Source organism: Solea solea, chromosome 12 (genome assembly GCF_958295425.1).
Source record: "Solea solea chromosome 12, fSolSol10.1, whole genome shotgun sequence".
NCBI classification, from domain to species: Eukaryota; Metazoa; Chordata; class Actinopteri; order Pleuronectiformes; family Soleidae; genus Solea; species Solea solea.
This window is the reverse complement of record NC_081145.1, coordinates 23,359,877-23,386,785: the sequence shown is the minus strand read 5'-3', so window position 1 is coordinate 23,386,785 and position 26,909 is coordinate 23,359,877. Positions and strand designations below refer to the sequence as shown.

At 40.4% G+C, this 26,909-nt stretch overlaps 1 protein-coding gene across 2 annotated transcripts in view; it reads left to right on the top strand.

Moving 5' to 3' along the window:
* gnao1a (guanine nucleotide binding protein (G protein), alpha activating activity polypeptide O, a) overlaps positions 1-26,909 on the top strand; it is a 91,193-nt gene that overhangs the window by 54,051 nt on the left and 10,233 nt on the right. Inside the window, exons 4-8 of one of the 2 annotated variants that reach the window (XM_058645030.1) lie at positions 7,634-7,794; positions 15,820-15,948; positions 18,014-18,143; positions 22,921-23,074; positions 25,016-26,516. In XM_058645030.1, the coding sequence (XP_058501013.1) occupies positions 7,634-7,794; positions 15,820-15,948; positions 18,014-18,143; positions 22,921-23,074; positions 25,016-25,203 (762 nt within the window). In that variant the 3' untranslated portion in view covers positions 25,204-26,516. Of the gene's footprint in view, positions 1-7,633; positions 7,795-15,819; positions 15,949-18,013; positions 18,144-22,920; positions 23,075-25,015; positions 26,517-26,909 lie in introns of those variants that run through there. The other variant, XM_058645029.1, reaches the window with a different exon arrangement.

Below are 26,909 nucleotides of genomic sequence, written 5' to 3'. Positions count from 1 at the left end.
GATTGATAAAATCTATTAGAATCACATGTAGGAATACACGATTATCTGCACGATATTGCTATCGGCATCCTTAACTTTGGCATCATGTATTGGATATAACATTTATTTATTTTGCTCCATGAAAAAACTTTATTTCTATATCTGCTGTTACTTGAGTAAGCAAAATATGATGTTATTTTCACTAGAAATTATTATATAGAGACTCAATAACCTATGCAGTTCGGCGCAGGGAAAAACATATATACTGTATATCGGTATAAATATTGGTTATTGGCCCAAGTGTTCCTTTAACACTCATCACATATGTGTTGTGTTTCCTTAGATAAAAGTTAAGGATTTAATGATAGAGATTTAATGAGGTAATTATTGTTAAATGATGTTCCCTTGACGACTGCAGGTCAACTGTTACCATGTACACAACCACACACACACAGAGAGACATACTGAGTGTATCAAGCAAAATATCTGCTTAAACAGTGTCCCTGTCATTGGCTGTGAGTATGAAGTGTGTCTGTGGCCCACTGCCCAGCACTTAAACTGTGACACACACTGTCTGGAAACACACACACACACACACTCGTTCCTTATCAGGCGTTGTGTAGCCGCTGACAGAGAGGACAGAGTATCAGGAAGCCGGACCAGAGCTATGGTCCTTACTGAAACACATTTACATCAAATCAAATCTCTTGAATGGGGATTGACACTTTGCAGATGGAGAGAGGGCTTCCGCTTAATGTTTAGAAGAGATCACGTCTGGATTTTTCACGGTGTCCCCGCAGGCCACAAGATCAGACTGTGGACTTCTGTTGATATGTGTCTCATGGACTCTGTCACTGCCGCAGCGACTTTGTCAGAGACGGTCTTGACCAATAAATCAAGTGTGGCCCCCTTTCATGATTATTTTAACCAAGGCTCACTCTTAAGAACTAAGAATGAGAGAGTCCAAATACAATTGTATGAAAAAGAAATGTAGATAAAACACTATTCATTTTTATTTTATTCAAGAGGCTTGTTAGGACAGAGAGACACGCATGGACAAGAGAGATATAAAGGAAGTCTGAGACACAAGGTCCTTCCGAACTAAACCAAAACAGCAAACAAAGCCTCGAACAGTGTGGACTATCAGAACCCCGTCCTCAAAACAAACACAAACAGACGGCTTCGAGGAGAGAGACTCATTCCGTACTACTTGATGGTCACATGAGAAGCTTGAGGCACTTACACCTGGCATTAAAATGCGTTTTCTGTGATCAGATTGCAATCAGATAGTGTCTGACCACTTGTAAGTACAGGTTTATATACACCCGAGACACATTGAGGACAGATTGTTATCTGATCTGCCAAACAACTTCCTGAGGTGGTCAGATTCACAGATGAGTGTAAATGCAGTCTCTGATGCGTCTCCAGAGCATTGCCACTCCACCCAAAACAAGTATGTGAGTGGAAATATGGCTTTGAGCACAGCTGCGGCAAAAGTGCTTTGTTGTTGTTGTTTGCTGCTAGAAATCTTTGCAGAAGAAGAAGGGGAGGCGGCATCTGACCGTTATCAGATAGCAATCAGATCTTGATGTGGACACTTGTTAATAGCAGGTGTAAAATGTACATGTGATGAAGCACTATCTGATCACACAAAACGCATTCTAATGCCACATGTAAAGGAGGCTAGTTCCGTACTACTGGATGTCATGTTGGATTTATAAACTAGATTTTCTTTTTTAAACCTCAGAATTTGTGCATGTTGTGCCCCTTGGAGCAGGACTGTATGCTTTCAAACCAAGATATTAAGCTGCATGGATACGGTAGGCAGTAAACAGCGAGGGATGACAAATTTAAACCAGCACATCACTCCACTCCCGGAAAAGTAAAATTAGCAAGCACTACTTCTTTGTTGTGTTTGGTAATTTTACTTTTCCGGGATGACAAAGACACACTGTTAGATCAAACCAAGGGCTGCTTCCACCACCGCCAGACACAACGTGTTGCGTTCATGGTCAGGAAGTTACAGTGACCTGTGATTTTATTGTGTTTTCTTAGTGTTTCTGGTGCGACCATGGGCTGGCCTATGAAGCAGTGTAGACTCAGGTGTCTCCAGCCTACTACCGGACCAACATAAAAAGACTAACAACCACTCACATTGACTTTTACAAACATACAACACATTAATTCAATTTAGAGTCTCCAATTATTCTAACTATTGTCTGCGTGTTTTATAAGTGTGGGAGGAAGCTAGAGAGTCCCTGGAGAAATCCCACGCAGACATGGAGAGAACAGCTAAACTCCACATACTGCAGAAATGTCCCTGTCAAATTGGGAATGTTCTTGCTGTGAGGCACCAGGGCTAAATACTGCATCGCTGTAGAGCCTCCCTCCTATTTTTCATTCTCCCTTAAATAGGTAACAGTCAAACACCATACTTTACATATATGTAGTTTTAAGGTTGCAAAGGCGATGTTTTTGATTTGACCAGGGCCATGTCCGTTTTTGAAACCCAGTCAGAGTTCACAGTCGCAACACAAGCTGCCTATCCACTCACACAAAGACTGGAAATGGAAATGATTTACCAAACTGACATCATATACTACTGAAGAACCAGAACCTGAAACCAGCTATTGAGACCGTTAACTCCACAGGCTCGTTTTACCATAAACTTCTACTCAAACTGAGTTATTTTTTACACCTAGTGCTATCACCCCCTAGTGGTTATTCAATTAACAGTTATTTCCTGGTTAGTCTCACCCTGCAAACCAGCTGAATATAGACAAGATGAAGGGCTCTGAAAACGAATCCTTTCATGATAGAAGTCCAACAATCTGTACCAGAGTGCTCTGATTGTCTGTTGAATCCAGGGGCAGATGTAAGGAAGGAAAGAAAGGAACAGATGCAGAAGATGCTGCTCATGTTGGTGCTGGTGATTGCCTATTCACCGTCCAAGCTGTGGAGCAGTTGAATAGTTAGTGGGTCTTTCATCTGACTGGAAAGACACACAGACACACACATCCTATGACTTCCATTCATTTGGACAGTCTAAACAAAGCATTATCCCTTTTAATAAACCTCAGCCTAACCCACTCCTCAGAATTGAGTTTCTGCCTCAGTAGGACCAGGTTTTTGGTTGGTGTTTATGCCAGAAAAGGATCCTAAAGAGGCAACAAATACAAGACTACACCCACAACAACAGAGAGCAAAACTATTACAGAAACCTCAAACATATGAGGGACAATAAAGTCTAAGAAAACTTAATTTAGTGACAGCAAAATCACATCTGTCAAAACAAAATGAGAAATAAAAATTAATTAAAAAAGAGTTATTAAGTCGTTCCTTCACCTGTCGGGCTGTACCGGGAGAAAACAGCGAGCAGAAACATCGGCTGCTCGTTGATGAGAGCTGTGAGACTGAACTACAGCGATCTACAGCTCGCTCTCTCCACACACTCTCTCTGTCAGTCGACAGCAAAGCGCCGCTACGAACCATGATACAGGATACAATTAAAATGAAATTAAAAAACGTGTGTCTGTGTGCGTTAAATGCTTTTCACGGTGGAAACAACGTTAACAGCTAATGTGGGGCAAATGTAGACACGCTTCTCATGTGTTCTTTTGCTCTCACACGTTCACGCCTCGGTGACAGAGTTAAAAATGGTTCGTCACAACGGTGAAGCTCATGGCAGTGTCACGGAGGTGAGAAGGGGAAGGAGGAGAGCAAGGGTTCTGAGAGGAAAGACCGAATATCTGCTAGTAAGAGAAGAGACAGGAGAGCAGAATAAGACAGTGGGGTAGAAGGGAAGGAGAAACCTGATGCCAGAGAAGGACGAAACAACTGTGGTCACAAGCACAGGAAGAGGAAATGTGAAGGAAAGCTTTGAGGTCAGACAGAAGGACTCAAGCACGTCGATGCAAATGATAATGAGGAATGACTAAGTGAAAGACTGGATGAGGTTATGTGCTGGTACACTAAGGTACAGGCAGGAGCACACAGATCTGCGGAGATGTTTAATGCACAGCAACGGACTGAAGGAAGATTGACACCTGTAGTTTAGCCGTAGGCTGTCTCGTCATGGCGATGAACAGATGGAAACAGGGTGGTTTAATCGCACTTTAATGATTCTGAATCTATTGATCAAATCCTAACATGAAATGAAATCGTCTCTTAGGGAAAAAAACAAAGATGTACTGTTGAGATTGAAGTATTCCACTTTGCACCAAGGATGTAAAGGGTCCTTGTAAGTGCTTTGTGATTAACTTTGCCCTGACCTGCTTTTTCTTGTAGCTTTGAGGGGAAAACACAGTTGACTGCTCACTGGGGGGCTGTGCTACATGTACGCCTCATTTATTCATTATTCAAAAAAACAATACATCGGAAGTTTTTTGAATGAATGACATTCTTTATCATCTCAGTAAATTTTCGTATAAATAAATGAAGTCATTATTCTACGCTTGGACATATTTTGAAGGATAATGGGTTAAAGGTCACCTCTGTTGTTCTTAAATCACTTTGCTGGCCGTTATTCAAAACTTCAACTCAAGAACCATCAGGAAGATTGTGACCATATTACCTTTTAGATGAATAGTTGGCAGACGTAAACAACCATTTGGTTATAAGTCTCCTTTTTTTTTAAACTCTGCTGTCACTTTGGTGTCAGAAAGAGTCATAAGGGATTTGGCTGTGGAGCTAAATGGATTTTGTCTCCTTGGAAGCAGTCCATAAAACACATCCCTGTCTGTGTGATCACTGCACATTATTTACTTTATAGTGAAAACGTGCTTAGGTTCACAACCTCAAAAACACCTCTATTCACCCCAATTCCTTTTCTTTTTTATTAGCCATTGGGGGGAGGGAGGATGACAAGATGATTTATACATTGATCTATATATTATTTAAACAGCTTGGGAACTTGGTTTTTAAAAGGTTCATCGTCACAGAATGGATGTCTTCGTCACGTGGCTCAGACTTTATACAATAATAATACATATGAGGCCTGGAGATGTGCTTTTGAGCTGTTTTACACTATATGGACACGATTTAAATCGATATGTACAGTGTGGAAGTGACCTGGGGAGGTCAAGAGGAACAATAAAGGGATAATGTGGGTACGTGATATTAATAAAAATGGAAAATGGTGAGGGATGTAGTCGAAAAAGAAATAAAAGTAAGTGAGGAAAGATTTGGATTTGGGAGAAAAAAAATACAGAAATGTCCCCCATGTTGAAGAAGCCTTTGTTGACAGCTTTATTTTCTACGTAGAACTTTCTACGTAGATAATCTTGTGTATCTTTTCACTAGATTAAATGTGGCTGTATTGTATTGTGTGACTTCCAATCAGGTTGGAGCTGGAGTAGAAACAAAAGCACACTCCAAATCAAATCTCAAATGTCAAATCCCCCCCAAACTCTTGTAATCTGTTATTATCTCCCCTCGATTGTTTCGCCCTCTGTTAATTTCTGCGGAGAATGTGGAAACACACATTAGTGCCTTCAGTTATTGTAATTTAAGCTGAAGGAGTTCCGATGGAAATCTGATTGTGACGTGCGGATAAAATTACAGTAGCAGGAATAGCAACACTGACCCCAATGATGTGCTGTTTTATTGGATTAAAAAAGCTTGAAATCATTTATGGTTTAAGGTGTAACAATATACTGCTGCAGTCATGGAGTTTGTGGGTACTATGCTACTATGTTGTATTGATTTCACTTGTGTTATACGTTGTTTAATTCCATTTGCTGACTTAACAGTCTCTTAGGCAGTGCTTCTTCTATCACATTGTTAAGACATATGTTTTAACTGTTTAATGGCATGCTGTACGTTTACATATTTGCAAAATCTGTCTGAATTAAGAGAACCACCAGTGTTTTTTAACATTTAAATGCAGGATTATACTCTCTGTTTTTCAGGAAAAATATAATTAAATACCATAATAATATCAAATTACTTAATAGTAATAGTCATTAAATGCAAACAAATAAAACCTCCAAGCACGCGTGGATATCTTCAAGGCTGGACTCGACTGTAAAAGGACCGTCTCACACAGTTAACTCATTTCTCATCTCTAGATTAAGCACTGCAGGCCACTCAGCAGTTTTTTTTTCTTTTTTATATACAATGGCAGTAAAGCAGATGTTTTTAATTAAGCACTTCATCTTGTGGGTCACTGCTGCTGCTACTGCTTATAAAAACCTCACAGGTCCTAATGTGTTATCTATTTATTTTTTGTGTTCAGGTTAATTAAACAGTTAGTTTAGGATTCATTGTTCTATTCTTTACAGAGGCTCTGATTTCATTAGGGGTTTTTTTTCAGTGTTTTGTGTGTTTTCCTGTCTATGTTTGGGTGATTTCAGGTCAATGCTTCTCTGTCTTAATATCAGCTTTTATGGTTACTTATTTGCATTATGTTAACTACTGTTTTATGCAATAATGGTCATATTGGAGGAGGCCAGTGTTTGGAACAGAAATAATAAAGTACAGCTGGATTCAGATTAGTTTATGGTACTGGCAGAAGCATTTAAACAGGCTTTTTCATTTTACAGTTCTAGCACTGCTCAGCTCAACTCAACTCTACTCGGTTTTTATGGTTTTCCATTAGAGATAGTACCTGATACCTGGTGCTTTTTTCAGTACCTGCTCTGGCGAGGTTCCAAGCAAACTGAGCCAAAACCGGCAAGAGCATTACAACAAGCATATATGGCCGTGGTCCATCCCATCTATGACGACCTTGTCCATGTTGAGGGGGTGCTATGAAGTGATGGAAAATGTCTGTGTCTGATACCCAAAACTGAGTAGGGTCGAGTCGAGTAGAGCGGAGTAGTAAGTGGGATCCTTGCAGCAGGTTTACTCACAGCTAAGTGGCTAGAAGGATTTTCCGTAAACACCGGATGGCACATCCCAAGTAAATTGAACGGTGAATTATAATCTTTCAGAAACCATCAAAAGACACATGGTGCTGTATAAACACACAACATGACAAATTGTACTAATTAAAGTTCACCAAAAGCATCAATATGGGCTAAATAGTGAGTAGCAGTAAATGTATTCGAATAGTGTGTGTGTGTGTGCAGCTGAGCGCACAACACCAAACTCTTACAATCACATGACCTCAGCAGCTTAACGTTTCAAGACACTGACTCTTTTTCAGTTATGTCACTTATCAGCGGCTAATCTGTCTGCCTGTTTGTGTGAGGGGAACTCAGTGCAGACCACCAGACTCTGTCCCCGAGGCAGCCAGAGCCAGATCACTGCCGCTCAGCAACACTACCCCCCCACCCCCCCTTGGCCCGAACCTTTGTTAAACAAAGACAAAAATAAAGCCCCGACTTTGTCCAAACTCAGCTGGCTCCATTTGAGTTCATCGAGCCTTTTCTTGAAGATACAAGAAGCAACTCTCCATAAAGTGCAGTGAATTTGTGTTACCTCTGTCTCTGTACTGACTCAGTGACACATGGATTTTAAATGACACTTAAGTGGAGGTTTTCCAAGCAGAAAATGCACCACTGCTTCTTCTCTCTTTTCATCTTACATCAGTGTAAACCCTCCTCCTCTGGGTCACACAGGGTTTTTTTTTTTAGTAGGATACTGTTTAAACTGATTGTATATGGAGTTGTTGAAATAATGCTGTTTTTCCCCTCTTGTGTGTAACCTGTAGGCGGATGCTAAGATGGTGTGTGATGTCGTCAGTCGCATGGAAGACACGGAGCCTTACTCCGCCGAGCTGCTTTCTGCCATGATGCGTCTGTGGTCTGACTCCGGTATCCAGGAGTGCTTCAGCCGCGCCCGCGAGTACCAGCTCAACGACTCAGCGCAGTAGTACGTACAAGTGCTCGTTTTTTACCCCACCCCTTACAACTTGGAACTTGGAATTACTAGGGTTATGCTGCCTTCACATGCTATCGAGAAGATGATACCTCCCATTTGCGGAATCAGAACTACGAGTGCTTTTGTTGTTGCAGAGAAATGCACATTTCAATCAGTTCACACACCACAAAAAACTCTTACTTATTGTCCTTAAACTTAAGGATTCAAGTAAATATTCAAAGACAAAAAAAACAAGGTAATCAGAGATGGCAGACTTCACCCCGTTCACGCAACAAGCCTCTGTTGGCCTCTGTTGGTCATATTGGCAAGTGCAAGTGCGGACACACAAACAAACAGACAGACAGACACACTAAAAACAATACTTCACTCCCACATAACATTGCACACAGACTTACTCTAACTTATTATTACACAAATGAAATGATTAACTTTAAGTTCTGTCCAGGACTTTACAAAAAAAAGAGGAAAATTTGCCTAGTGTGCTCCAGATTATTTTATAAACTGTAAAAAAAATATAGAAAGTGTTTTTACCAAATTTCATTAATATAAAGAAAATTCCAAATCATATAGAAAATAATGCAATTAATATACTGTACTATTAGGACTATTTGTTTTTTCCTGTAAATTGGTTCAACTAATTCAAATCTTTGTCAAATTTTAGTGACTTCCCCAGCCGCTGTGTCCGTTCAGATTATCACAGCACTGACTTAGCATTGTAGTATACATATGTGTGTGTGTGTATTTTCCAACTACCTTGCATATTCCTAATTTTCTAAGTTGAAAATCAATACATCTCTTTAGCAACTATAAAAACATACACATGCGATCACTCACTCCCAACACCATCAAAACACACAGTCGATCGCTCTAACAACTACCAGGCCTGATTTACGCTCAGTGGCCGTGTGTGGGTGGAGGGAGGGAGAGAGAGAGGGGGTGGAAGGGAGAAACACAGCAGGAAAAGACATTAATCTCAAGTGCCATGTTAGTGCATGTAGCCCTAATTCAGTTGTGAGCCATACATCCAGGAAAATTACAGAGTGACGTAAAGAAAACTTGCAGTAAAACGATGGACGGAGTCAATTATTGATGTTTCTGTGGGAAGTGCACACTCTGTACAGTACTTCATTTAGCTTCAATGCACTGCACTGTATGTCATATGACAAGTGAGCTTTTTAGGAGGGAAACAGCTCGTTCTAGAAAATTCTAAACAGCAAAATTAAACAATGCCACAAATAATTATTATGACTGACAAGCTACCAGGCATTTAAATGTCATCAAGTATATAAAACCATATATATATATATTAATGTTCAATGACAAAAGTAAGAATAAAACTATCATTTGTGTTAAAAGATATCAAAATGAGAATCTACCATTTAGAATTAACCTATTGAAACAAGGAGCATGCAAATATAGGGACAATATTTAATGGAATTGAAAGGAGAAGGGATGAGAGCATGACAAGAGACACAAAAAACGTTCAACTGGGGGGCGCTATTGAGCCATAATGCCAACGCACCGGGTCCATGCACTATGCCTTTTCATTAATTTTCACCACACCTGAGCTCCATGCGCAGTTTCCAGGGTTTTTATTCACGTTAACCCCCTAGAAAGTGATCACACTTTCATGCCCAGGGCCCTAATAAGAGAAGAGGAAAGGATGTAGGGAAAAAAGAAAGATAAGAAAGCATCACAATGATTAAAAGACTACAAATCTACTGGGAGTAACCAAGCAAGAACCGTGATGAGAGAAAGGAAGGAGGTGAAAGATAGAGAAGAGAGAAGAGAAGAGAGTCAGGGAAAACATTTTCCTGTCAACATTTACATGTGGTCAATTAACTCCAACTACATCCACTCTGTGAGTGTAACTGTGTGTGTGCGTGTGCGTGCGCATGTGTGTGTGTGTGTGTGTGTGTGTGTGTTAAATGTCACATTAAAGATTGATGCACACTTCCTATTATGTTGTGGCCTGTGGAGCAGAACAGTTTCACCAGCCAATGAGCTGATAGGACAGATATCACATGATCAGACCACACTGTGTGTGTGTGTGTGGTCTGTGTGTTATGTTGGGACCTTATGGGGACAAAAAGCAAGTCAACGTAACGGTGTAAATCTTATGTTGGTGTGGTGTGTGCGCTTCTTTTTCAGACCTTAAATGTAAGAAATGTACCCAAAATTAAACTCTTGTTTCAGTGTTTAAGGTTTACATTTGTCACGTGTCAGTTATGCATTTCGACAAGAAGGTCATTGTTTCAGTAGAAGGTACGGTTGCCATGGCAGTAACGGTGACCACTGATACGTGGTTTTCAGAATCACACCGGTTACATAACTTGCCATGTGGCCACACCGTCTGTTTTCATAGACACAAAATCTGAATGAGTTACAGCAAATGGCATATCATCAACACTTAGCTGGAAACTGAAGCTGAGATTGTCTGCTCTGGACGGCACCACCGCAGAGTCAGGGATTAGCAGAGTCGTATCACATGAAAAGGTGAGAGTTAAATGACAAAGCAGAGGATTTGGTATCAAAGGAGGGTATTCGAGGGCAAAGAAGATGTCACCTCGCGGCAGCGCTGCTCAAATGAATGAGGAGATGCCACATCCACATTCAATACATAGACTTTATGTACTGTTGTGAATAAATAGAGAAATCCTGCACTTTTCATGTTAACGTTTAGTTTTCTTCAGTTAGACAGATATTGTGATGTATCGCTATGTGATTGTCTTGTAATATATTGATAATCGCAGAATCGATGCACCGTGATATTGTTGGTATCGTGGATGTATCGCGTATCGTATCATGTCAGGAGGAACCCTGTGATTCCCACCCCTAGTGTCAATCACTCTGGTGTCCACTTATACTGTTTGTGCTGTACTTGTACAGGAACATAATATACAAAACCATTAGCCCTCAGACCAGTGTCTCCCAGTGGAGTTGCTCCCTGGTACATAAAAATCTTACTTCCTGTTTTGCTTCAACTGGCAAAGACTACATCCACTTTTTATATATACAGACTTTGGCCCAGCCACTACAATCTTAAGTCGTATTTCCATCCAAGTGGGATTGTTCTGTTCGGTTTGTTATGGTACACATTTTTGCATTTCCATTAGGAATAGTGCCAACATAACTAGCCCTAAAAGGTTACATTTTTGGAACCCTTCCATTGGGGTACCAGAGCAAAATGGTACGGTGCGAGCTAGACCCGCTCCACCTACGACAGTCACCTGAAAAACTTCACTCCCTTGCGACTGGTGTTTCCCGCAGTGAAGCAGTCAACTCTCATGCAACGCTTGACGTCTTGTTGAGATAAACAGCTGTTGTCTGTTGTGTTGTTGTTGTTGTTTGTTGTGTCGCATCCAATGTCGTCGTACAGCCATCGGACACAGCCCACACCCTACATATCAAGTAAAGGTGCGGTTCTCAGTCGTAACACCAGCCTGACCGAGGGCTTTATCGCTCCAGAACATACTGTTACTGTACCATAATGGAAACACACACATAACTTCAAGTGCACCACAAAAGTGATCAGGGATCGTCTTCTCTTGAAATGTTTTATGGAATTGGTAACACAGTTTATTACCTGGTGGGGGGAAATGACTACACCATTGCATCCCTTGTAGGAGTCATTTGTGTGGTATAGTGGTAGTAATTGTGCAAGCATGTAATGTGTGTTTTTATGACATAGAAAGCAGAAAGCCTCATTCTGTAGAGAGGCCAGTTCTCCCTCAAGCCACTGTTCTTTCTCCCTTTTCTGTGCAAATGCACTGACCTATTTACCACAATGCACACACACAGTGTGTATAATTTACATCCCCCTACCTTTTTTCGCGCAGCACAGTTCTTGTATGGACTTGGCATCCATTAAAAATACAATAACCACATTTTTCATACACATATGCAAAGCCATTAAAAAAAAAAGCCGGATTATGTAGTTAAATTGTCACAGGGTGTGAGAAGGGCATCGTTGCGCTGATTTATTACATTGTTTAGAAATTGCAAGCAATCTTTGTCACAGTTATATTTTATGCATGTTGATTTTGCATCAGACTTTGCATTAAAACAAACTTTTTACTCAGGGGCCCACTTTTAAGATGACAAGTCAATGTGCCACAATTCACAGAATGAACTTGCATGTGTTTAGGAAAGCATATACACTTTATCTGGGCCTTTTTATGAGCCAAGCATCCATTTTTGTGCACCTGGCTCCTGAATCCTGGTTTATTATAGCATAAACCGTGACTGTGATGGCTCAGAAGTCTGCTGCACTTATTTAATATTGAGTAAAAGGCTGGAAAAATGCTGTTAATTTTGATGGAAAAAGATTAATGTGGTTGTCCACAAATTGTTTGCCAGCTAGAAATCGGGCTGCAGGAAAGGTATAAATCTTTGGGGGGACAGAGGTTCTTTACATGAAATAATGCTAGCAGTATCTCAGTGACTGGGCATTGAAAACATTGAGGAGCTGACAGCTTCTATTGAAACATCACAAAGGTCCGACCGCCTGTGGTGGTAAAGGTCACAGAAATCTATAAGCCCCAACAATAGTGGCAACTTTCACTGCAGCCTACTCATATTTTCATTATTAATTTCTAATGGGAAAAGAGAGGAAGTGTAGACATTGTTGAGGGGATATTCAAGTGAAGTGTTGGAGGTTAAAGTCAAACACAAACAAAAGAAACCCTGAACCCCACATCGCTCTTCTTACAGTGAGGCTCCTATCATTTTAAATCTGTCTGGTCATTCTCCTCTGACCTCCACTTTATCAACAAGGCTTTTTCTCCCAGAGAACTGGATATTTTTTCCTTTTTAAACCATTCTTTGTAAAACTCAGAGATGGTTGTGTGTTAAAATCATTGTAGATCAGCAGTTTCTGACAACCATGGTATGTTCAGAGTCAATGAAATCATCAGTCGGGGAGTGTATTTGATTCTGAAGCCATTCCTACTGTTTTGTTTGCATCTCAATCATTACGCCATTAAATTGCAGGCTGCTTTCATGATGAGATATTCTGTCTATTGTCTATTGTTTGACTCCCTTTTAACTTGATCATCATGACCCTTTTGTGTGTAAATTTAAAGGTGTTGTTAAAGGCACCAAATCACCAGTGGGAGTGTAGTGGACAGGTTTCTCTTTGGCCTTGTTTAGACTGCATCCAAAATTGGATTTGGAAGCATATCCTACCAGAATCTGATCTTCCTGACCAACTGTTCACATTATATATATTACAAGTAATCAGATACGATCTGCATGTGTCCATACTGACATTGTCAAGTCTAGTTTTCCACATGGATTTCTATAGTTACAGGCAACACCCTGGAAAAGTAATCAAAACAAAATGGACGACAGAAATCTGTGCCTGTTTCTACCCCAAATGGTTATGTGGAGCCGCAGCGCAGACTTTATTCTTATTGCAAGGAAGCGACAGAATTAACGGCATTATCCCGTTTATTAAACGATTTTTCTTCCACTGTGATGATCATTTAACGCACAATTAACTTCCATCTCTCCAGATTTATGTCATCGTTGTTGACTCAGAAGACACTTTGAACTCCTATCTGAGAGACGGATATGTTCAGATTGATTATAAAAATCTGATTCAAAACCACCTCCGTATGTGGTTTAAATCCTTTCTGATATGGTGAAAACTCTGCTGCAGTCTAAACAAGGCCTTAGACCAGTTTAGAATATAAATCAAGGGTCTAGCCGATCAATTTGTCCGAGTCTCCTTCTCATCTCCTCCTGTTTCCTTCACCAAAACCCCAATCCAACCCACATCCCTTATCAGTCCTTCTTATCGTTCAACTTGGGTAAAGCGGGTCTGTACTTTGAAACCAACCAGTTCCTTTTACCATCAGCCCAGTGTCACCATAATTATATTCCCTCATGCATCGATTTAAAAGCTCTGAAATCATACTTTCACCACTCTATAAATAAAATAAAAAAAGCATCCATTACAGAGATGGATGTTTGATGCGGGTATATTTACTGCCTGACTCTCAGCCAAACTAAATGTTGGTGTGTTTGTGTGTTTGTGTGTTTGTGTGTGTGTGTGTAGCGGCTGCTGAGACCTTTGCTGAGTCTCTGGACCTGATTTTAGAAATGAAGCTGTTATAACACAATAGCCACCATTGCTAATCAATCAGAGGCAAAATACAGGATGTCATAAGCCTATAGTCCTTGAATATGTGGTATTGGAGATGATGAAGATGTATATTTTAATGAGACAAAAACACAACTCAATTACAGACACTTAAAGTTAACATAAACACACAAAATCTACAAATAAGGGGAAGCAGCACAAGCTTTGTTCCAGTTAACAAAGACAGGCTACCAGTAAGACAATCAATGGAACCCATTTGTAGTTATTACTAATGATTGTCTCTGGAGGGCAGCAGCCTATCGCCAAGCTCAAGGAGAACTTGGCTTGAGGCTGAAGGGTTGCTGGCTCAAGTCCACGCCAGGTCAAGGGCTGGGATACCCCTGAGCAAGGTACCCAATCCCCATTGGTCAATGTTAAGTGGCCACATCCAGTGTAGTGCCAGTCCCAAGCCCTGGATGAATGGGAGGGTCGCATCAGGAAGGGCATCCGGCGTAAAAATCGCTGTGGCGACCCTGAGAGAGGGAGCAGCCGAAAGACAACAAAGAAGCAGTTAGATAAAACGTCTTTGTCTATAATTGGTTAAAAGAGGACACAGAGTAGATTAGTAGATTCCCCTCCTGTTCTTGCAGCATTGATCTGCAGCTGACCTTTAGGCCTCGGGATAGAGACAAAATAATCTGCCTTCTGTAAAAAAGGAAAAGAAAATCAAATTAAATTAAAGTAGCACACTTTCTTTAACTATTATTATTATTATAACAATAGTGGGCATCTTACTGTGGTGAGTATGTTATGTAACAGTTTGTCCCACCTGAGCTGTAACATGCAGTACATTTAATGTACAGTGCATTGCAAATGTGTGATTAGAAAACCCTCAGAGCCACTCGAGTGTGAGCGAGACTAAGAAATGAGATGAGACGAGGATGGGCTCTGGTCAGTCTGAGGCAAATGTCAGCGGGAGACACTGAAGGCCAGAGAGAGAGAGCATGCTCATCAATCACAGTGCAGGGGGTGGAACCACTGACAGAAGTGACCGTGTGCTGCTCCCCATCATCAGCACTCTCTCAGGATATTTGTTGTGCTGAAACTCTACTTTCTGTACTGTTTTCTTCACTTTTGGTTTGGTCTGGAGAGATCAGATATACAACATGGTTTTTTAATGTATAAAATGATGTTTGTACTAATTCACATGTCCATAATCACTCAACCAGACAAGCCATAAATCTTTATCCTTCATTATATAAAACATCTAAGAAGTTAGTATTTTATCAAATATCGTGGTGTGATTTGATGGAAACAAACCTGCATTTAAATAGTCTTACTAAGAAATTTAAATTTTATTCAATACATATCAATATCTCCAGAAAGAAATGGTGCATACTTAAATCACAGCTTGTATGCCTGCTTTTTTTAAATATTCTATTTTTTCTTAATGTCTTTGAATGTCTATTATTTTAACTAGGATACTGTATATTCTTCTGGATGTATGTGTGTGAAGTAAATACATGAATAAATGAATAAACCTTTGCTTTTTTATGTTAAGAGACCATGGGTGCCGTGAAATCCACACTGTATTATTATTCTGTTATCATAAGGTTCTTTTAATTGTGAGTTAGGAGTAAGGCTACAATATTCATGTTTTGCTTGTTTATTTGTTTTCTTATTTCCAGTCACATATTTGTCACGGGAAGGTTAGTAAATGAAGATGAGTTTTAGAATGACCCAGACAAAAAGTCAATATCTTTACTTGCTGATGAACGAATAGATGTGTCTCCTTTACACTATTTTCATCTATTCATTTACTTTTTCTTTTCTAAATGCCCTTGACAAGAAAACTTGTGAGGCCTTGTAGCAAAACCAGAAGTAAATGACTGCTGATTTACAGTCTGTTTTCTCTGTGTGTCTCTGTGCAGCTACCTAGACAGCCTAGATCGGATTGGTGCACCAGACTACCAGCCGACAGAGCAGGACATTCTGAGGACCAGAGTGAAGACCACGGGCATCGTCGAGACACACTTCACCTTCAAAAACCTTCACTTCAGGTCAGAACCGCTGTAGCTCTGCAACTGTGACCTTTTTTCCCCGGCTGTCACCATCGCCCATCTGTCTGTCTGTCTGTCTGTCTCTCTGCTCCTCTACCCACACGTACAGTAGGAACTTCAGTCTGTAATTAAATACTTTGAACGCGCTTCTATATTTATGTCTGACTGTTTAATGAGATTTGATTAAATTAGAGCAAGGAGCTATGGGAACGATGACAGAGAAACGAAGAGGCGTTATGGGATGGTTGGGGGGGGAAAAGGAAAAGAGACGAAGAGAGGAGTCATGTTCTGACCTCTAATTTAATTACCATATATCTGCCCGTGTTGTGTGCGCGTGCACAGGGATTGGCACACGGAGCGGTTACTTAACTGCAGACACTGGATTCACCATCGCAACTCTTTGGAATTGTTCAGATGTAAACAAGCAGAGCCATGTTAGTTATATTTAATAGTCCTTTATACTAGAAAGTGTACAAGTGAGTAGACTGACAGTTACCTGGTGTGTGGGAGACGGCAGTATTGGTGGACTGTACCATCACAACAAAAATACAACCTCTACATGGAAAAGTGGTCTTCCCAGCTTCACTCAAGTTCTAACTCTACTGTTTTAGACAGAAGGTTACAGGTTGTGCTCTGGATATTTAAATATGGTCTCTAACTTGTCTAGTGAGGAGATGTAATACTCCCTCACCTGTGGTGTTTCCACTGTTCTCCTAATTAGGGCCTGAGCACCGACTGGAGCTATTGTATCCGCTCTGATTGTTCCTTTTCTTTTTTATCATCATCTTCTTTCTTCGTCTTTCACTCTCACAAAACTCGCCAAACTTGGTGTGCACATCAGGAACCTCTAAAGATTGCAGTCTGACTAAGGTTTAAGGCGTTCCAGTGAACACGTCACCTTCACCATCCTCTTATCCCTCTACTGGTTACGGGTTAACCATGGTAGTGGCCAAAAGTAAGTTTGCAGTAATACCACATAGACTTCCAGGGTTCCCACGGGTCCTCGGAATCCTTGAAAGTTGGCCAATTGGTCCACATGATAACCTGCAAAGTGGGTCATTGCGCCACCTACTGGCAACAGGAAGTACGCCTTCAGTAACATTCATTGTTAAGTTTACATGAAGCTTTCAGGGTGTGACATAACAAATAATTCTCTCGAGCACCACACGATGGCTTTTGCCATTAGTTTCTCCTGTAGAATACTAATATGATGTTAATTAAGGGTAGCCAGCCAAAAAAGAGACCTAAGATAGACACTGAAAAACACATCAGAAATGCTCGAAGGTCCCAAGTCTTTTCAAGTGTTTCCAGATGAGAATTAAGACTTTCATTTATTATTCATGGACTCATATCTGCCTTTCCGTCGGCCAGAATCTGACATCATTTCAGCTCCATGTTTGTCAGTTTGGTTCAAATAAAAAGAGCTTTGTGACCCAGTTAACAATTACCCATACACGGACGTTATGCTGTGAATACAGATCAGGCAAATGCAACACCTCCCTTTACTTTTATGTGTGATTCTTTGTGTTATAAAGTGTCGAATGTTCCAGTCCAGTGATTCACTGTTAAACTCGTTGAGACGATATGAAGCTCAGGTCTGAATTATTATTTGTAAATGGCCACAAAAGAAAGATATTGTCACATCTCAGAGAACAAAACATGACTCAGAGTTACATCAAGGTCTGTCTTCCTGCTGAGAGAAGCAACAAATGGTGTTGAACTTGTTTGCCAAGGTCGACACACACTGTTTGTTTGTTTGATTTTGTCTGTTTGTTTCATGATGTTGTGGGGGGGCAGCAAATTAGATCATTTATATAATTAGTGTGTGGATAAAGTTGGTTTATTATGTAATCGTGGCAGCGCGTCACAGCGTGACTGCATCAATGTGCACATACACGGGGAAGAGGACACGTCAACATGCACTCGCTGCTTCTGCATTTCAAGAATGGAATGCACAAATAGATTAAAACTGACATGCCTGTGATATATGTTTGATATTTCAAAAAAAACATGTCTATGTCTATGAATGCACTTTCATTCCCGTCTGTCTCTCTGTGGCCATCAGGCTGTTTGATGTGGGAGGTCAGCGGTCAGAGAGGAAGAAGTGGATCCACTGTTTTGAGGATGTCACAGCCATCATTTTCTGTGTGGCACTCAGCGGATACGACCAGGTGCTGCATGAGGACGAGACCACGGTAAGAACACGTGTTCACATGTATGCTCTCTTTGTCTCTTGTTCCCTTTGTCACCGCGTGGCCTCGTGACCCATTTAATAACGTATATATTAAAATGCAGAGTTACAAGACACTGTACTGCAGCGTGTCCAGTGTTTTGACGGTAATGCATTCAGGATGTGGGACGACATAGTCCCTTAATACATTATGACATCATGATATAAGACAGTTTATGCGTGTTCTATATGTAACAAGAACATGTACCGTAAGCTGACATGAAACTGTGTGTCTTTGAAAAAAGCATGTACGACTTGCTTTCTGTTTTCTGATCTTTTGACAAGCCATTGTCTTCTTTTTGCTGCTTAATACAGGGTTCTGATGGGTCCTTGTAATCCTTGAAAGTTTGTGAATTTGATAAAAAAAATCAAGGCCTTTGAAAGTTTTTGAAAATCACCCTAAATCGACATGGGTCATTGAAAGTGCTTGAATTTTGTGCAAGCAAGAAGTTAAGTTGGTCCCTTGTTTGTTACAACGCCACCTACTGTTTCATGCCCTGCATTGCTTGACATTAGGTTCCATTCAGAACAATGAGCGAGTAACGCTAAGCAAGAGAGAGCAAATGATGACGTGAAAATTCCAAGTTCTCTGTCTCACCAAGAAAATTACAAAGACTGACTTTGACCAAGATCCCAAGGACAATCACTTGTCCAGATTCTAATCAAACAAGAGGACACCAGGAGTGACGCGGGGCTCTTAGAAGTTGGCCGCCCATCTTAAGCTGTGTTAGCACATTCAGTCCTTCAATTTGAGGCAATTGGTCCTGGAAAGTTCTTGAAATGTCCCTGTAAAGAACACAATGTAAATACATTCACAGAATACAACTGAGGCCAGCTTGGTACCATCACTGTGGTGCATACAATGCTGGATTGTTTCTGAAATACTAGGGATTATTGTATTTATAATGTATTTGTCTCCATGCAGAGCATTTATCACAGGTTTGTCAATGCAAATGAAGCTACATAAAAGCTAAAGCTTGCTATATAACAGGAAGGGCAGGTACAATAACTTGCTGTAGGAGTTGTACATAAACATTTGATTTACTGCAGTTTTTGCACATTAAAAAAACAGTGTGTGAGACTATTTGTTTGACAAAATGTCTATGAACAGTAAAACATTTTGACATGGAGGAGCCACAATCCACCATCAGGCGATAAAGGATGCACAAATCATGCTCACTGCTATTTGTTACAACAACAACAACAAAAGAGCACAGCATCTCAGCAGATAACACAAGTAATGATAAGCGAAGGTAATCAAACAACATGGCGGCTCACACAGAAACAGCTATGCCTGAAGTGTTTCCTCTGAGATCTCCTGGCTTGGGAAAATGTGTTTAGGAGCAGCGATATTTATGTAGATGTCATCAAGTCTCCCTCTGTGTCGGGAGCACCAGAAGAATGTCAGAAAATATCCATCAAAACACGCAGCGTCAAGTATGTGTGCCACGCGTCCTGACACCTGACAGATCAGGCTGTCGTGTGGTGACATGACATGTTTAAATTGAGGACCTGTTTTATGACGACTCTGCAACTCAAATCTAGGGCTGTGGATCAACCGAAATGGCCAGGTGGTGTTGGAGGAAATGAGGAATAGATCTGAAGGCTTAAGGTTTCCACGAGAGGGGAGAATCTAATCTAAGGGGGTTTGATTTGAGAGCTTTGTACCACCACAGAGGAGGAGTCACAGAACTCAACAGAGTGAACACTTACACTTACAAGTGGACCAGTGCATCAGACTGTCATAGGATATAGACCTGGACATTAATCACTAATGCTGCGTTTCCGTCATGGTTCGGTTCACTTTGGTAAAGCCCTGGATCAGGCTTGTGTTTTTGACTGAGAACAGGACCTTTACTTGGTAGACGAAACTGGTCTAGATCCACCCTGACTTTACCATTTTACTAAGGTACCCAAAGGGGCTTTTTATTTTGGTACTATTCCTCATGGAAACACAAAAACACCATGTACTGTACCAAACACAATTTAAGCTGCTTCTCTTCTTAATTTACATCAGCACTAAAGTTCATTGCTTATCATCTTTAGGAGTCTTTATAAGAAATTGTCTGAAATACTCAAGGACTAATGTATTTGACCAGGCTGTTGCTTATTTTATAACAAAGCAAATTCCCTGCAGGGAGCAATAAGGATTTTCAAAGTTTGAAAAAATATGGAAAACTGTTCACGTTAAAAAGGGAAATTGCCAGTCCACACTGGCTTTATCAACAACAATAGATCACATGATCGTCTTTAACAGCATTGTTATTATTTAGTAAAACAGCGTGGGAGTTTAATTACTCGTTGGGTTTTTTTGTGCAGTGAGTTCCCACCTCCACTGTCACAGTTCTACTACCAGACATGTGCATGGCATGTGATTCTGAAATTACAAACCCCCTCTCCCTAATGGAGGTGATAATGCACACACACACACTGTATGTGCCTTTCAGGCGCTCCATTAAACTCATTTCCATGCTACGAATACAAATAGAATGCCAACATTATTGCTTCCACGTCTGGACACGAGTGACAGGAATGGAACAGTAGATTTTCCTCTGCCAGTAATTAACATTATATTGTTATTATAATAGTGGTAAATATCGTTGAGTTGTACAAACACAAACACATCCAGTATGTACCACACACGTGTTGTGCTGCTCTCTCTCTGTTCAAACACTGCTTGCATTGTGTTTTTTCCTCTGGCTGTCTGTCTTGTACCTCTGACACACACACACACACACACACACACTGACATTCTCTGAAATAGTAACAGCTCTGGGTGATCACTGTCTTCCTGCCTCCTGGGGGTGGGGTTATTAACCCAGGATATTGGGATCAAGTGTGGGTGGGGCACCTTTGCATTTTTTGGTTCCTGCTCTAAGCTCCGCCCTGCAGCATCTCTGGCTCCTTCCACTCCTGTCGCTCTCGCCATCGACTGTCCTTCTCTAACCAATCAGCAGTCAGATCTTCTGCAGACGCTCCAGGCACAGACAGGTATGAAACCCCTCTGTTAGGTTGTGTTCTCAGTGAAGGTTGAAAGCAGTTTCTCTCTCTTCCTCCTCCTCATCATCATCACCATCACCGTCATCTTTTCCTTGAGTAACTGCTTTCAACTCTAATCTGTTTTCTTCATTTCCACTTGCAGAATGGCTAGGTTGCCTTTATTATTTACTTGTTGTTGTTGTCGTTTTATTTTAATGAGCACTTAAAAATTAATACCATTAGCTAGTTTGTTTTTCACCTGCGGCTGATCCCATTAGCAGACACATTATCGGACTAATCAACGTCGAGTGATTCATAAAGCACTTTTGTAAACAAACCGTTATGGTACCTACTAAGGACTGCGTCTGCAAAGCCGGGATTTATAAAAAAAAAAACAGTACGAGCCACTTACCGTATGTGCAATATCGCCTAATAATGGAGATATAATGAATGACCAAAACTGGTTCTTAATGTACTAATGCTCGCTTCCAGTGATCGACTGGAGAAATTAGTAATAGAGCATGTCGTGTTTTATAATAAATCAGGATGTATTTTTAACCCTGTGGAGTTTTTGATTAAGAGTAGAAAAGTTTTATAATTTCTCTTCTTCTCCTCTTCTTTTATTGTCACGCCGCTACTTTTGTGATGTTGCACCGCTTCCTCAAACTGTCGCTGCAGTCGTCAAACACGTGGCTCTCATTCGTACTTTGCTGCTCATGGTTTTTCATCATTCATGTGATGCAAAGTCATGCGACACAAACAATACACGGGTCTTCTTTTGTTTTTAAAACGGTACTCGCTATTGCCCCTAGTGGTCAAAAACTCCACAGGGTGATCACTTAGTCACTGTGTGCTCCAGTCAGAGCTGTTCACAGCTACATGTGCATGGCTTTGTTTATCTCACTGAGCAGCTTACTAATAATTCATGTGAATTCATATGATTGACACAGACGAGCGGAACTGTTCTGCTTTGAGTGCTTGAGCTGAACAACTGATCGTTTATGAATCACAATTTGAAACAACGCAACTGGCAAATGTATTTACAGATGTATGACATCAGTTATAAAGCACCCCTGACCCACACTTTTCATTCATCATATTGGAGTTGTTTTAGTTTTTATGAATACTTTATTGAATAGAATCACAGCTTTTAATATTTTTGCCATTATATCTTACAATTCTCATCCTCATCTCATCAATATTTTGATGGAGTGATGCTCCATCGTGTTTTTAATATGTTACACAGTGAATTAGGGCTGCAACGATTCATCGATTCATCGATTATGAATCCTTTACTATTTTCATTATGATTAATTAGTGTCTTCAGCTTCTCAAATGTGAGTATTTTCTGCTTTCTTTGCTCCGTATAAAAAAAGAAATCATTAAAGCCAAATCATGTTGGTTTGAGGACAAACCAAGAATTTGAAAAAAATCAACATACTGTATATATTTCAACATTTTCTGACATTTTCTGGACCAAACAAGTAATCCACAGATTATTATTATCAGTTATGAAAATAATCGTTAGTTGCAGCTCTACAAACTAAAGCTTGATTTAAAGTCGTATCATCTGTCAAATAAATCACAACTAGCTGTTTTCCCTGAACGGTTCAACCCTATTGCATACCATTTAAACGTGCATGTATTTATTGACTTACTTACTTAGTTTTTTATTTATTTATGTAGATATTTAGTTAGTTGTGTGCGTGCCTGTGTGTGTGTGTGTGTGTGTGGCCCTGCTGACTCCGTGCTCTCTCCCACAGAACCGCATGCTTGAGTCGCTGAAGCTCTTCGAGTCCATCTGTAACAGCACGTGGTTCAAGGACACCGCCATCATCCTCTTCCTCAACAAAAAGGACATCTTTCAAAGCAAGATCAGCAAGTCGCCGCTGTCCATCTGCTTCCCTGAGTACACTGGTATATACTGCACCTTATATTTACACCTTGATTGGTCAAAGCCTCCGGTCTTGCTACAGATTTAGTTGTGAGGCTGTGAACAGAGGAGGAGGAGGAGGAGGTGCAGAAGAGTTGTGTGTTATTGTGAAAGGTCACAGTGTTTTTAAATAGCACATTTAAAAGCAGCCTCTGTTGTTGAATGAAAGTCACCAAATAAAAGTAAATGGAAACAATACGTAAAAATAGAAAAGGAACGATAAGAAAAATAAAAGCCAAAATAAGTAGGTTTTTAGCCTTAAAGAGTTAAAACATTTGACGGTCTGGGCTTGACTTTAGTCAGGCATAGTAATTATGGATTTGTTGGTCATCTATCTAGGTGTGTCACAATACTCCAAATCCTTGATTTGGTTTGATGTCAATTTTATACGGTCATGATTCGATTCAGTTCTCAATATTTGAATTCCTTCAGTTGAATTTTTAGAAAGTTTTGCTTCACATGAGGACAGAAGAGTTGCCTTTGTTAACGGAGTTGTTTTCATAGTTACGTCTACGTCCTTATGATGCATGTGGACGTGTCCCGCGCTACACACCATGGTTTTCTTATCCACCACGCAAACGTTGTCATGGGGATCAACATATTTCCACACCGGTGATTTCAGAGAAGCGGGAGAGGGGGTTAGAGTTTGAGCCATGAGTCGCCCTCATCAGCAGTTGCCGTGGTTACTGTTAGTTGGCAGCAGCTTGGGGTCAGTGGGAGAAGGTAACGTGTAGTCATGCTACAGTGGCTACAACCACAAGTCCTGCAGGACGTCGCACTGGGGGCGTGGTTAAATCTCTGTTACGTCGTTTCGATCGATAATCCATTTACAGTGGAGATTGTGACACGCCCCTAATTTTAACCTTTGGTGCTGACATTTTATTCAAGAATTCATTTCAATTCAGTCAATTAACTTTATTCCTATGTCGAATTAACAAGCGCTTCAAGTCCACTTAATCACTGTGGACACCCACTGTGGACACCCATAACAGCTCAACCAGGTCTGTCCATTCTAATGTACTTTAAAGATTTCCCATCAACTTTAACTCAGTCATTATAGACTCATTTGCACTGGACGTAGAGAGTCGAAAATCAGTGAAGGGAGGCAAACAATAAGAGAGTGAAACAGTGAATGAAATCAGGACTGTTGCCAGGAGGCCAAACAAGAGGAGCGCGAGTGTGAGACAAATGAGACGAGACCGACCGAGAGCAGAGAGACGAGAGACAGCACTGGAAAAACACAGGCCGCTCAAGACTGTGGGAAAGAGAGAGAGAGAGAGAGAGAGAGAGAGAGAGAGACCCAAACAGCAAGAGTGTGAGAAAGAGAAAATTAGAATTCACAACCTGTTTCCTCTCGTCATCTTCTTCTCCTCTCTCCACTCTTCATCCATTTTACAGAGCCCCGTCTGCACGCTCGCTCTGAAGTGAAGCAGAGAGAGACAAACTGTTGTAGATGTCAGTGACACCAGCAGCACAAACGACTCCAATCCCTGTGAAAATTAGATATTGCCTTTTACCGACATGGAAAAATCAGTATTGTCTTTTAATTTTCCAAAACTCGGATACTTTGAAAAATGAAATGCATGACACAGGTTTCCAGTTTCCTATTATGATTTGAAAATGGAATTATCACAATTTTGCTGAAATAAGACACAAATATGGATGGATGTTTAGTCCTCGTGTGGAATTCCATTTAAGTCTACATCATCGCCTCCGTAAAGTTGTCCGTGTGTCGTACTTTCTCAAGCTGGCAGTGAGCACAGAGTCGTCCACCTCAGCAGAAAGTGTGCTGAGCCACAAATCCAAAGGTCATGTTTTCAGACAAATAAGAGAAACTCCTGCTGATACAGAAAATGAGTTACACTCCACTGACGCCGCGTTGCAGCCTTCGCCTAATTCCCACTCTATGTCATCTGTCTCCTCAGGTCCCGACAGCTACACGGAGGGAGTGGCCTATATCAGGTCTGCGTACGAGAGCAAGAACAAGTCAATCAACAAGACCGTCTATCCCCACGTGACCTGCGCCACAGACACCAACAACATCCAGTTTGTCTTTGACGCCATTACTGATGTTATCATATCTTTAAACCTGCAGGGCTGCGGCCTGTACTGATCGTGGCGGTGTTACATGTCAGTGTGTGTTTCAGTCAAATGTAGGTGTTCATGATGTCGTCATCAGCTCATGTGTTTGTATAGTTTTCTTAAGAAGCAAACTCCAGTATCACTGAACTCCATCATGTTTAACTGTAATGTCTTTGACTCACTTCAATATTTGTTTTCTTTGATTTTATTCATCAAGTTGTCTCTCTTACAGTATGTGTGCATATGTCATAGATACACGTTACAAATCTGCACTTCACTGAGGATAAATCATAGTCAAGTTTACTTAACACCCACTTCTGCAGACTTTAAACTGTTAGTTTAAATCGTCAGGAAAAATCACATAACGTACAAGTTCAACGTCACATTTCCTTTTTTTTTGCATTGCTTTGAAGTTAGCATAATGAAATGTTTATTTTTTGTAATGGTTTTTTTTATTATTTCTTATTCTTTTTTTTTTTTTAACTGTGTTTACATTACTATATTTATGTATTGATATTAAACAGTGTGTTGCCCTTTTAGCTCCTGGATTAAAAAAAAGAACAAGTCTCATCATTAATTTCACGTCATGTCCACATTAAAACAAAGCGTCACTCACGCTTAGGAGCTTTGGGAGCAGATGGTTTTATCCGTGAGAGTTAACTGAACACGAGTCCCATTTTCATTTGGCTTTTAAATCAAGGCCGTATAACATGGGCGAGCAGCTGCAGCGGTGGCCTCTGTCACTGCGAGTACAAATACAAGGTGTCGGTGCATTCAATTCTGTGGAAACAACATGGCTCTGTAGAGAAAACAAAGGCCACCAATCTCCCACAATCTCAGTGTCTGATTCACCACAAACATCTACAGCCGCTTCCTGCAACAACGTCATTACAAAGAGCTCGTTTTAACTTCTTAGTTAAATCCTTGTCATCATACAGCACCATGTTGGTGTTTGATGCAGTGCCAACATTTCAGTTGTTACAAACCTGATAATACATGACTTCATTTACTGCTGTTTGACTTTTGTCTTGACCTGACTGTTATTCAGTGAATGTTTGCCAAATGCCTTGCAGTGGTTTGACACAAGGAGACGTTGTTGTTCACCCAGCAACAGTAGAAGTACAGCAGAAGTGTGTTTTCAGTTAAAGTCCCATTTGTTTTAGCCTTGGATGCCTTGGTCACCCTGGGGAAATTAGATTTGAATTAAGCACAAACAAAAATCAACCACAAAATCAAAATACACAACTGGCACATAAAATATCGATTGAATCAATCAAAATGATTGTATTTTATTTTTTGAAAATGTACCTTTTGTTTGCAATGATCGGGAAATTATGTTTTGCTCCGACTCTTTTGCGTTTGGGCTCCCTCACTTGTTCCGATCATTTTTGTGGTTCAAGTCATAAAGTGTTGCTTGCATTTATTCCTTACACACTTGATGAAAAAATACTGCAAGTCAAACGTTAAAGCAGCTGTCTGCTTGCTTCTTCTATTAATACTGGGTATTAGCACACGATGGGAGCTGTGGCACATGCGGCACATGTGGCACATGTATATATATATATATATATACATACATATGTATGTATATATATATATATATATACATACATATGTATGTATATATATATATATATATATATATATATATATATATATATATATATATATACATACTGTATATACATTTATAACTGCCGTCAGCCTTCATCACCCCTGGTCATATTTTTTACGATT